General features: G+C 37.4%; 1 protein-coding gene across 3 annotated transcripts in view; it reads left to right on the top strand.

Annotated features, from left to right (window-relative positions):
- Positions 1-12,305, top strand: part of LOC143739191 (flotillin-2a) — a 39,446-nt gene that overhangs the window by 18,894 nt on the left and 8,247 nt on the right. The window contains exon 3 of one of the 3 annotated variants that reach the window (XM_077231475.1): positions 2,609-2,699. The exons of 1 other annotated variant lie outside the window; for it this stretch is intronic. In XM_077231475.1, coding sequence (XP_077087590.1) covers positions 2,609-2,699 — 91 coding nt within the window. Of the gene's footprint in view, positions 1-1,950; positions 2,042-2,608; positions 2,700-12,305 lie in introns of all 3 variants that reach the window. One more of the 3 variants, XM_077231476.1, reaches the window with a different exon arrangement.

The following is a 12,305-nucleotide window of genomic DNA, read 5'->3' as shown; positions in this document are numbered from 1 at the left end:
AACATTAGCAAGAGGACAACACACGTTATATGTATGAAAGAAATGTGAGAACTAATTTGTTTGTTTCCAATTTTTGTTCCCTCTTTTAATCGTTATTGACTTTGGGATTATGCATGTGCAATCTGTAATAACCAGCCTGCCTATTCTCTGATGTTCCTCTCCTGTTCATTTCTTTTAAGTGTTTGCCGAGCTAACCTGCCTTTACACGCTGGACTCACCCGTGTGTGTCTGACCGTTTGATCTGTTTCTGGTATCTCTTTGCTGGGGATCATAAGATTATTAAGCTATATCAACTCTGTGGAAATACAGATCACAAGACTTTTATCACATTTCCAGTCTGCACAGCAGAAGGATTGAAATCTAGATTCACTAGTTCGCCTGCCCATTCAGCCTTAAAGGTTAATAGTAAACTAACTTGGCTTGCTGTCCTTGAAGGAGGTCTATTTTGGAAATGCTGCTATGATTTTTAAATGTTACAGCTAAAAGGAAGATTTATATTTCATATTTTTTTATATTAGAGTCAATGGAACAATGGATCAATTATAAGGAAGATGAAATGTCAGAAAAAGAAAAATGTTACTTGAATGTAATGTTAAAAAAAATGTAATGTGTATTTATAAAGGGTTCCTGCATTTAGTGGTCACAGCAGTTGTTCAGTTGAGTGCATAGCTTAGAAATAAAGCATGGCTGGGTGGGATATCTCTTGCCCTCCCCCCTTTCCTGATGAAGAACAGAGTAATCTAGTTTGCTGGAAGCTCTGAAAGCTACATTGATCTAATTTTAAAAGATTGAGAGAGATGTAGGGCTTGCGGCATCAAAATAGCGGAAATAAACATTCAGTTGAGGGATCCTACTGCATATGCCTGTGCATGTTACCCATTCAGACATTTTAATCCAGTTAAAGATCTACCGTTCTACCGTTTTTCAAAGAGACAAAAACAGCTGAATAAATTAGTTTGAAGTACACAGAAAAGGGCCATTGAGGAGAGGTCCACACTCGCTGCACATGAACACTCTCACTGGTACATTAACTTGATTAACTACATTAACTGTAGATGAATCTTAGACTATGGTCTCTTACACTAGGAACTGTTCCCTGTTAAATGGTTTTTGGCTATATTAGGGGTGATCTATATTAGCCCAACAATCCACTAGAATAGTATGCCAGCTGGTACCTTCTTTCCACCTCAGTCAGTTAGCTTGTGCTGAACTGCAGGACTCAGTTATGTGAAACATTGTAAACCTGCAGCTTCAGTGATTAATATTGGATCATTGTTGTGGTACACGCTTTGTGTATAAATTTACATTTCAAAATAGTTATAGTAAGAGTTCTTTTTAATAGTAATTATTTATGTGTATATATATATATATACACACACAATGGGGGCCTTAGAGTTCAGAAGGTGGAAATCCACAGTTATCTTATCATAACCTACATAAAGAATATGAGATGAACTTTGTATTTTATTGTGAATTCTGTTAAAATTATAATAAAATCAAACCCTTTTTAAAAAAAAATCAACTAAATAAATACTTGCAATTTTAATGTTGAGAAATTTTGGATCATTTTAAATATTATCGTTCAGCCTTTAATCCAAATCCACCTTTAGCAAGAACACCATAAAGAAATATATATTGCTTTGTCGTAGATGTTTAAATGAGTGGTCTAGGGACACGAACAGGTAGTGCAAAGGCTCATCATAATGGAGAGATACAGAATAAGACAGCCAGTGTCAGTGATGAGATTTCAAAGATAAATGACATGATACAGAAGATCTCTCCATCTGCCGCAGACAGCTGGTCTCCCTGATGGTCAACTGCAATCAACACCAGAACCCATCCTCCCTAACCTTGAACACTGACCTCCCCCCAACCCCCCCACATGTTAACACACTGACAATATTGTGCTGTCCTGCCTCCTCTTCCTCCTCTCCCCATCTTCCCACGTAGACTTTCTCTGGAGATAATGACCATCCTCTGTCGCTGTGAGAATATCGAAACTTCGGAGGGTGTCCCCTTGGAGGTGACAGGGGTCGCTCAGGTAATCGCACTGAATGAAACAAGCAAACCAAATGAGACAATGAGAAATATTCTAGGTGATCAGGGTATGAAGGGCAGTGGCCTGGTTCCATTTCCTGCATCTCACGCATACACATGCTCTCTTCCACACTCTTGTGTTGGTTTTCCTCTGCAGTGTAGGAGAGCCAGTCATCTCTCACTATCCTTGTCTGATGTTTGGCTAGGCGGCGCGCTCGTGGCTCATGTAACTAATGGCTCACGTCAGCGTGTTCTGACTGTTGGGTCTGTAATGGATGACGATGGATGGATCAGATGGGCTTTTGGGAATATTGTGGGTTCGGGAAATAATCTTTGAGTTGCTGGGAATCTGAATCCAGACAATTCCATTACAGCCCATGGTCAAAACACCTGATTTGTGCTGACCAAGTGGTTGGGTCTTTGTATTTTCACCCCCCAGATTCATTTTGTGTTGTTTACCCTCACGTCTTCCTTTAACCCCACCTTCTTCCTGTTTTCACACCGCTTGACATTCTTCCCGTAGTTCATAGCCAACTTTTTTGTTTTGTTTCCTTTTTTGCGTTTTCCACAGGATAACCCTTGAGATTATGACCCTGCAACCCAAGTGTGAGGATGTAGAGACAGCGGAGGGGGTAGCTATTACTGTCACAGGTGTGGCACAGGTAAACCACCTTACCTCAACTAACCTTAGCTCCAAATGACTCTTTCAGGTTTGCCAGACTGGTTTCAGAGCCAACACCTCTTTATCATCATTTCCTTTCATTCCATTGCTGCCATTTCTGGTCCGTAAATTTGACCCCCCTCAGGGATGAATGGTGCTACTCTTAGTCAATCTCTCATCAGACTGAAGGTCACTGATTTGTGCTCAACATGATGAACTGTTGTTCGGTCAATCAGAGATTTGCTTAATTTACTGATGATACTTAATTTACTCCCCTCATTATGCTGTGAATTAATTTTATCTGTTTAGTAGAAAAATCAATGGCTCTGTTTCAAAACCCAGTGAGATATCTTGCTTTATACTGCTTTCATAGGCAGTATATAGGCAGAAACCTAATCGAAACAGTGAGTGACTAGTGCAAAGTGCATGGGAAACTTGACTTACAATTGATTTTAACAGAGTTTTAAATTGGCATGTCATACGCTACTCGTGTCGTAATTACCTTATGGTTCTACTCGAAGCTGTTCACATCCTTTTTTCTCTTTTAACGTATAATAGGTTTTTATATCATAGCTTCATAATTTTACTAGGGTATGCAAAGACTAGTTGACTTAAATGCTCTGCCATTGTGCTTTAAGCTTGACGTCGACTAGTCGCTGATCATGGCCTATAGAGGACGCAACAGGATATGAAAACTTTGAAGTTTTATGCTCAGTTTCCAACAGTGAAAATGACAAAAGCATACTCTGTGAACGCTCCAAGAGACCTGTTTGATTTTACCATCTGGATGCTCAAAACTGATCGGGTGAATGCATGTTTTAAACAGCTTATTGTAAACGTAAGTTAATCACCGTTCTAAACTAATGGACTGCCGCATTGTAACGTATACACATACAGACAGTAACTCGCACATCAGTGCAGATCGCGCAACCCGCCTTTGAGTCTCAGGTTTAGGTTGACAACTTTAATCACATAAATGTCGACGTAAAAAAAAATCTGTCATCGTTCAACCCCTAAGCTTAACACGTCTCCTCATTATAAACAAAGCATTTATCTAACCAAGCTCCAAAAATAGTTCAATAGGATCTGTGATGTCACATGGGCAAATACATTTGCATATTTGCATCGCACTATTGGCTCTGCGAACTGGCATTCAGTCACTTAACAACTTGCACTTCTATATGTACTAACAGTCTTAAGTGTCAAAAGCAAACAGAACCCATTATAATCACTGAATCCATCATAATCACTACACACTGGATACAGTATAAAGTTGCCGTTCCATTTCTGAAATACTCCACGCGCTACTCCCGACAACGAAAAATATATATTTTTTTTTTCAAATGTAAATCCATGTCTTGACCCCTTAACTAAAAATGTTATGAAATACTAGACATTTCTTTTGTATCATCTGCCATCTTGGATGTTTTTTCTTCTTTCTTTCTTTTTTTTTTGTCCACTGGGCTCATCTGAGTAGAGAATGACTTATTTCTTTACAAAAAGGCTCATCTGAGTAGAGCATGAAATTGACTTTCTTTACAAAAGAGGTGCCTAATCTTCTAGAGCCTGACCGATATGGATTTTTGGGGGCCGATACTGATATTGGGGAGTAAAAAAAGCCTGATATCAATATATCGGCCGATATTATTTATGTGTATATTATAATACTGTAGCAATATTATTTATGTTTATATTATAGTACAGTACCAGTCAAAAGTTTGGAGACACTTTCTCATTCGTGTGACTTTTGACTGGTACTGTATATAGAATACACAGTCTACATAAACAGAATATATATATATATATATATATATAAACACATGTTTTGCAATGATCACTCAAATGTGGTGATCAAACGCTTGTGTGACAAAGATATGTAATGAAGGCAGGGTGAATGATAGAATGAGAGCGATACATTTGAGCTGTAACCAAACTATACTGAACAAATTATAAACGCAACACTTGTTTTTGCCCCCATTTTTCATGAACTCAAAGATCTAAGACTTTTTATTTGTACACAAAAGGCCTATTTCTCTCAAATGTTGTCTGAAATCTGTCTAAATCTGTTAGTGAGCACTTCTCCTTTGCCGAGATAATCCATCCACCTCACAGGTGTGGCATATCAAGATGTTGATTAGACAGGATGATTACAAGCATTTTATCCACGTTATGTTCTGTAAAAAAAAAATTATATTGGCGGCATATCTGCGTCATATACCGATACCGATATATCTGCGACAGGCTCATAACGGCCGATAAATTCGGAAGACCGATAAATCGGTCGGGCTCTATAATCTTCTCATATTTTGAAACCTTCATGTCGGGAATGCATCCATGATGTCTTAAAATGCCGACCACAAGGTTTTAGAACAGAGCCTGTATGTTGCCACGTTCTGTGACCTTCATGTTGTTATAGTGTACATGTTTGTAATGGTTTTCTTTTTAAAAGCACCTAAAAGCTTTTCTCAAGCAGACCAAAGGAATGCTGATTTATTTTGTTCTTTTATTTCTCTTTTTGTTCTCTGTTGTCTGTGTGCCAAAACGTGCAGTGCTTAACTGAAGTCACATGTTTACCCTCATGAACACTTCTCTGTTTTTTTTGAAAACCCAACTTCATAGAGGAAATACTCGTTTCCACTACGGTTACAACTGAGCAGGTGGCAATACCTGTACTGCAAAATCTTTAATTCAGTTTCAAAGCCTAATTTTTTTTTCTTCAGCTGTTATTTTCTCTCTGTGATAACTTAGTCTGGTGTTGAAGTGAACAATGAGAGCATTGTAACAGAAAGAGGCAGATTACAGAACATTTTTCTCTGATGGTCACAGGTGATTGGATGAGGAACTTAAACAAGACATTCCACAATTCAGTATTTATAGAGATTTGAGCTCAAGGTCTCTCTATAGAGAGACTGTATGATTACATTTTTCCCTTGTAACATAAGAGTGAAGGTTATTTAATTAGAATTAGTATGTAATCACTGGTTAGCCCTGCTTTGTTATAACGTAGGCTAACCATGTTCCGTACACTTTACGCCTTTCACCGCACGTCAACGGCCGCCACTCAGTCAGACAAGCTTGTGTGAGTGCTCATTCTCTGGGGAAAATCCCATTGGAGGATATATTCGTTGTTTTAGACCAGGGGTAAAGTACCTCCTCCGCCTAGGTTTGGATGCTCACAGACTTTAACGGTGTTCCGTATGGAGCGCTTACCTTGATTTCAACTGCAAAAATTCGCTTTAAAATGATAATTTGTGATATAATATAGTAATATATATATATATATATATATATATATATATATATATATATATATATATATATATATATATATATATATATATATATATTGTTGATTTATTAAAGAATGACAATTTTAAATGTTAAAATATTATAGATATAATCATCACTGCACGCTGCCTCTCTGCTGCCTGTCTCAGTGCGAGACGTTTAAAAATTGTTATTCAACAAAAGGTAATATATTCAATGATTTGTGATAATATAATAATCATTTCATGAAGACTTTAGTACTGTGAGAAGCATTAATCCAATTGAAATGTAAATTTTCACCGCTGTAGTTGTCTCCCCACCTAAAGCTTATATCTGGGCTGTAGCTTGCCCACCCTCCGTTTGCAGGAGCAATGAGCGCACCTAGCAAACTTACTAAAATCTCTCTGGAACAAACGGCGGGGGGTTCTCTTTCTTGTTCAGAGATAAAAGAGGGACAAATGATGATAACACGCATATATAGTTTATGTATTATCTAGACGTTGTGTACGGAACATGGTTAGTCTACGTTACCCCCTCTAATTCTAGACACATTTTGAAAAGTTTGTCTAGTGTGTTTTGTAAATGGAGGTCTTGCATCTGTTAAACTAATGGACCTACATATCCATTGACCTTACAGTCCTCTGCAATATCCTCCTGTCTGTTTCGATAATAAATCAGTTCCCATTACATGTTAGCAGCGACATGGATATACCCAGTTGATAGATTATTTTGTTTCCTTAACAAGAAAAACACACCTGAAAAGACGAAAAAGTCTTCTTTAATCCAAGGACATGTTTTAAGTCTTGACCTACTTTCATTTTAACTGTGTTGCATGATTTCCTCCCTTTGAGTTTATGCTGTGGTTTCCCGATTTCCTCCCTTTGAGTTTATGCTGTGGTTCCCCATGAGCACACCATGAGTGATTCAGTTTGTTTTAGTTGTTTTAGTCGGGTTCAGTGCACACAGCCTTCATTTGAATGCTTTTTACAGCACGGCTCCCCCTGTTGACTGTGAATGCTACAACACTCCATTGTTATTAACAGTTTTTTATTTGCATGTCTGTCCTCCTAATGATCGCTGATTCTGAGATAACTCCACTTAGACTCCAAAATCATCTAAACTTCATAATAATTACCTTTTCCACTTGCATATCAAGGCCTGTTCACACCAACAAAAATGTTTTGCATGAAAATTTGTTACTGGTTTTGCATGCAATTTGTCAATTTGCATTAAAGGGGTCATGAATTGATGAATCAAATTTTCCTTGATATTTTGACATATTCAAAACAGGCCCACCCAGGGTCATTGTACTATGGAAAAATATCCTGTAAGTTTCAAAACTCAAAAACTTCCCTATTAGTCCAAAAACAGCTTTTATTGAAGCGAGGCTGCTCTAATGACTAATTGTTAAATTTTTCACATTATGACATAATAGTGTAGCAAAAGGCCACATCTGCCGAAGTAAATCAATGCCTACTTCTACATCATTGCCACCAATTCACGGATGTCATGTAGTAAATGCAAGAGAGACACAAACACAAGTGAGCGGCATCTTCTGTTTTGTCATCAGTAAGACATTACAACATGTTTCATTTTATTTAAAACATTACACTGCTAATTTATCATGAAAGATGATAGCCTTTAAGAACGACGGACATAGAACGAAGTTATCCTCTCAACTATGGTAACTCAACAATTTTGCTTTATAAGTATTGGTTTTAGCAAATAAAGTTTTTGTAATACACATAAAGGTTTCACATTGTTTGCCAATGTTTCAACTATATATATTGATATATTTATCACGCACGTGTAATGGCAGGCATGTATTAATTATGTTATTTAATATAAATTATTTTAATGTTAAATGCAAAAATGTTACCCATTCATAGCAGTGGGCGTTTAGTCTTGAATGTGGCACACCCATCAAAACAGTGTTTGAAAGAGAGGGTCAAAAACATAGGGATAGGGAATAGCTTATTACTTCTAAATTAGGATTTTTTTTATATAAACATCTTGATAACATTATAAGTGGACATCAGAGGACATTATTATTTAAAAAAAATAATGCAGACGGGCTGAATGAATATGCAGAGTCACTCACTAACAGTAGAAAAGCAGAAATAACCTGGTTACTCCAGGACACAGAGCATTTCATTGCTTTTTGTTTTTGATACCAACTTACAATAAAGAAGAAAGGAAGTAAAACATTTACATGTTGTCAAACAGCTGTTTGAATTTTTGTATTTTCTATGGTGTTAATCACCACCAAATACAAGATTACAGAGACAAGAGAGACCATTCCGTTTTTTCATTCTGCTATTTACTGTTGCTTAGCAAAATCCTCTGAACATGTGACCAAAAGCACAAATCTAATTAGTTGGCCTGTTTTCTTCGAAGTATAATGGAATAAGTAATTAGAACACCTCTGTAAAATAAGAAAAGAAAAAAATGTCACATTGACGGCATGTGAATAGACTATGGAAGCTTGTTTTCGCCACAGAATAAAAATAAAAAGGGTAATTGTGACTTTTTAACTCACAAATCTGACTTTTTCCCTCCGAATTATTAGATATAAAGTCGCAATTGCGAGAAATAAATTCAGAATTGCAATAACCTTTTTTCTAAACTCGCAATTCTGACTTTCTCATAAATTCGAGTTTATATCTCGCAATTCTGAGAAAAAAGACGCAGTTATCTTTTAAAATGTTTTATTCTGTGGCAACTAGGTTCCATAAAAGACACATTAACAGCTGTTCTTTCAGAAAATGTTTGTTGTGTGAACAGACGTTCAGTCTGAGTACTCTGAAAATGAAATGTCAGTATGTAGCAATATGGTTACTGATCACAGCATTTCAGATGAACATATATCTAGAACATCAGAGATACTAGACCAGCCATTACCTGATGCCATTTTCACAGGGCATTACACCTGTATAATGGAGTCATTTGAGATTGAGTGTGTGACAAATGTTTTCCCCAACCCACATTTGTGGCTGCATGCTGCCCTGTATTGCACTGCTTGTAATATGCCACCTGTTTGATGACTGCTCGACTATGGGGAGGATGCATAGTGTTAGTTGAAGTTCACCTTTGACTGCACTGAAATCAGCTTTTTTTCATAATCATGTACTGCTGCAATAACCAGGCCACATGCAGAATTTTTTTCAGCTCTGAAAAAAAGTTTTGATGTTTACATGGGAAGCTGGTTGTAGTTCAGTACAGAGGGACGGCTTCTACCTGAAACATTAAATCGACAAAAACTCTCCCTCTCTTTCTGCAGCATGAGTTTATTCTCCTTTTATTTTCACAGCCATGGAGGGAGATCGTTTTAAAGTGTCTTTCCTCAACCTATAACTTACAGTTTTAGGTGATGGGGTGGCAAGTCCAGGCCTTGAGTTTACACAACTTAGTGGGCTGTATGAGTCTGCACAATGGTTGCATTTAAAATGTCTTGCAATTAATTCCTGATATTATTAAATTTTTTTGTATTTTGCATGGCCATTTGAGTATGTTACCCCAAGGTTTTACTACCTTGTACATTGAATATAAGTTCTGTTAATTCACACTAGGGCTGGGCTATATAGAAAAAATGATGTCTCTATACTCCTAGCCTTTTTGATAATGTAGTGTATATCTTGTATTCCTAATAAATAAATATATACAGTTGCAATCGAAATTATTCATCCCCCATTGCAAATTGACAAAATGTACAGACTTTCAGCTGTTTGCAATGAACAAATCAAACAAAAGTAATTAAAATATCTCAACAACAACAGATGTTTCAAGTGGTTTCTCCACATTTAACTGAAAATGCAATTTTTAGTGACCTCTGCAGTTTCAAAATTATTCAGCTCCTTGAATAGAATCCCTCACAACAGCACAAATCTGCAAAAAAGGTGTTATCTCAAGCACACCTGATAGGGCTGGGTAAAAATATCAATTTATCAATGCATTGCAATTAATTGTTTCTCAATTCAATATCAATTCATCAAATCCTATGAATCGATTCAGCCCACCGGCCAGTGGCGGCGCTGTGGGCAACACTCTAGTGAGAGCGTTCAGCGTTGTACAAGACGCGCTTTACCAAAACAGCAAGATGACGGACAGTAGCTGCACTCCGTTCAAGCCTGCACCACCAACCAGGGACGTCGTTAGGCCTATTTTAGAGGGGCTGAAGCTACCCCAACATGTTCCTAAGCCCCCCTAAATGATAATAAGAACAACAATAAGTCTCCGGGAGTCTCCCGCATATTGATAGCGGCTCCCTGATGTACGCAAATTAGTTCAAATCTCCCGAAATCTAGAGCTCGCGAGCTCCAAACCGCATAGCGCGCACGACAGAGAGGAAGAGAGCAAGAGTCCTTGCGTGTGTGCAAATGTGCGCGCGTGTGCCTCACGAAGCGCTTTTTTTTTTATGAGTATACACATTTTGTGTTTCTGATTACATTTCTTTTATAACTTGAATGTATAGGAAGAAAGACATATACTTTCTATTAAAGTTACATGCACTTTAGAGGTGTTAATAAAGCACCTGTTTGTTACAGTTGTGGTTCGTATTCAACACATGTACAATATTGTATAGTTTGTTCTGCTAAATAAACCATGACAGGAAACATGTTGGGGTCAATTTGTTCTTAAACATTGGTAATACTGCACACATTATTTAAAAATATACTCAGGTACTGAATTACTTGTGTATTTACTAATTATTGAATCGATATTGAAGCTAATAAATCAATATCGAATCGAATCAAAGCCTCAAGAATCAAAATCGAATTGAATTGTGAAATTCCTACCAATACCCAGCCCTAACACCTGATGCAACTAATCAAGGGCTTCATTAGTTGCACCAGGTGTGCTTGAGCTAGAAAACGAAATATCTGAACTGGCTAGGTTTGCTGAGCTTCACGTTTGACTGCAAGTTAGAAATATGGCTAAGTCAAAAGAATGGTCCAAAAAGTTAAGAGAAGATTTCGTCGCCCTTCACAAACAAGGAACTGGATACAAAAAGATAGCGAAGGCACTAAATATTCCTAGAGACACAGTTGGAAGCATAGTTTGCATATTCAATGTTAAAGGAACAGTGGTTAAACTACCTGGATGGGGCATAAAAAATGAAGCTATCAACGGCTGCAACCAGATTTCTGAGGCAGGTTCAGAAAAACCCTCGAGTGACTGCAAAAGACCTTCAGCAAGACTTGGTGGTAACACGCACTGAGGTTTCAGCTGCATCTGTACAAAACACATGCCAGAACTCCATGACGTAAATCACTACTAACCCAAAAACACAAGAAAACTTGGCTCCAATTTGCTCAAAATCATACAAATTAGCCACAAAAGTTTTGGGATTCTGTTATTTGGAGCGATGAAACAAAACTGGAACATTTCGGGCCTATGGATCAGCGGTATGTCTGGAAGAAGAAAAATGAAGCATATGCTGAATAGAACATTGTCTACAGTTCAGCATGCCGTGGTGGGGCTTGTGATGCTCTGGGGCTGCTTTGCATCCACTAGCACTGGAAACCTGTGGAAGGCAAAATGGTTTTATTGAAGTATCAGGGAGTCCTAGGAGAAAACGTCATGTCGTCAGTAAGGAAGCTGAATGTTGGTCGTCCTTGGACCTTCCAACAGGACAATGATCCTAAGCATACCTCAAATTCCACCAAGGCTTGGTTTCAGAAAAAGTCCCGAAAGATTATACAGTGGCCATCAGTCACCTAACTTAAACCCCATAGAAAATCTATGGTGGGATTTGAAGAAGGCAGTTGCAGCACGCAAACCCAAGAATATTACTGAATTGGAGGCCATTGCTTATGGGGAATGGGCTAAGAATAAGATTCCTCAGACACGCTGCCGGAAGCTGGTGTCTGGTTATGCATCTTGTTTGCAGCAGGTCATAACAGCAAAAGGATGTTCTACATAGTACTAAAGATGCTTGCCATGAAGGGGTTGAATAATTTTGAGATTGCAGAAGTCATTAAAAGTTGCATTTTCTGTTGAATTTGGGGAAACCACTTGAAACATTTGTGTTGAGCTATTTCAATTTCTTTTGTTTCATTGGTTAATTGCAAACAGCTGAAAGTCTGTAAATTTTGCCAAAAAAACTGATTTGCAATGGGGGGTGAATTATTTACAATTGCAACTGTATATGTATGTATGTATGTGTGTGTGTGTGTGTATATATATATATATATATATATATATATATATATATACTGTAAGATGGCTTAGTCAAGATCTGTTTTACAATTTTTTCAACAAAAGAAGTAATAATTATATGCATCTATATATCAATTCATTATGATAAACAAATAAATAATAAAAAGTGATAGTAATGGTC

Source organism: Siphateles boraxobius, unplaced genomic scaffold (genome assembly GCF_051911475.1).
Source record: "Siphateles boraxobius isolate OS27281-9 unplaced genomic scaffold, OSU_SipBor_1 16, whole genome shotgun sequence".
NCBI classification, from domain to species: Eukaryota; Metazoa; Chordata; class Actinopteri; order Cypriniformes; family Leuciscidae; genus Siphateles; species Siphateles boraxobius.
Note: the sequence above shows the minus strand (reverse complement) of the source record. Positions and strands in the feature narration are given on the sequence as shown.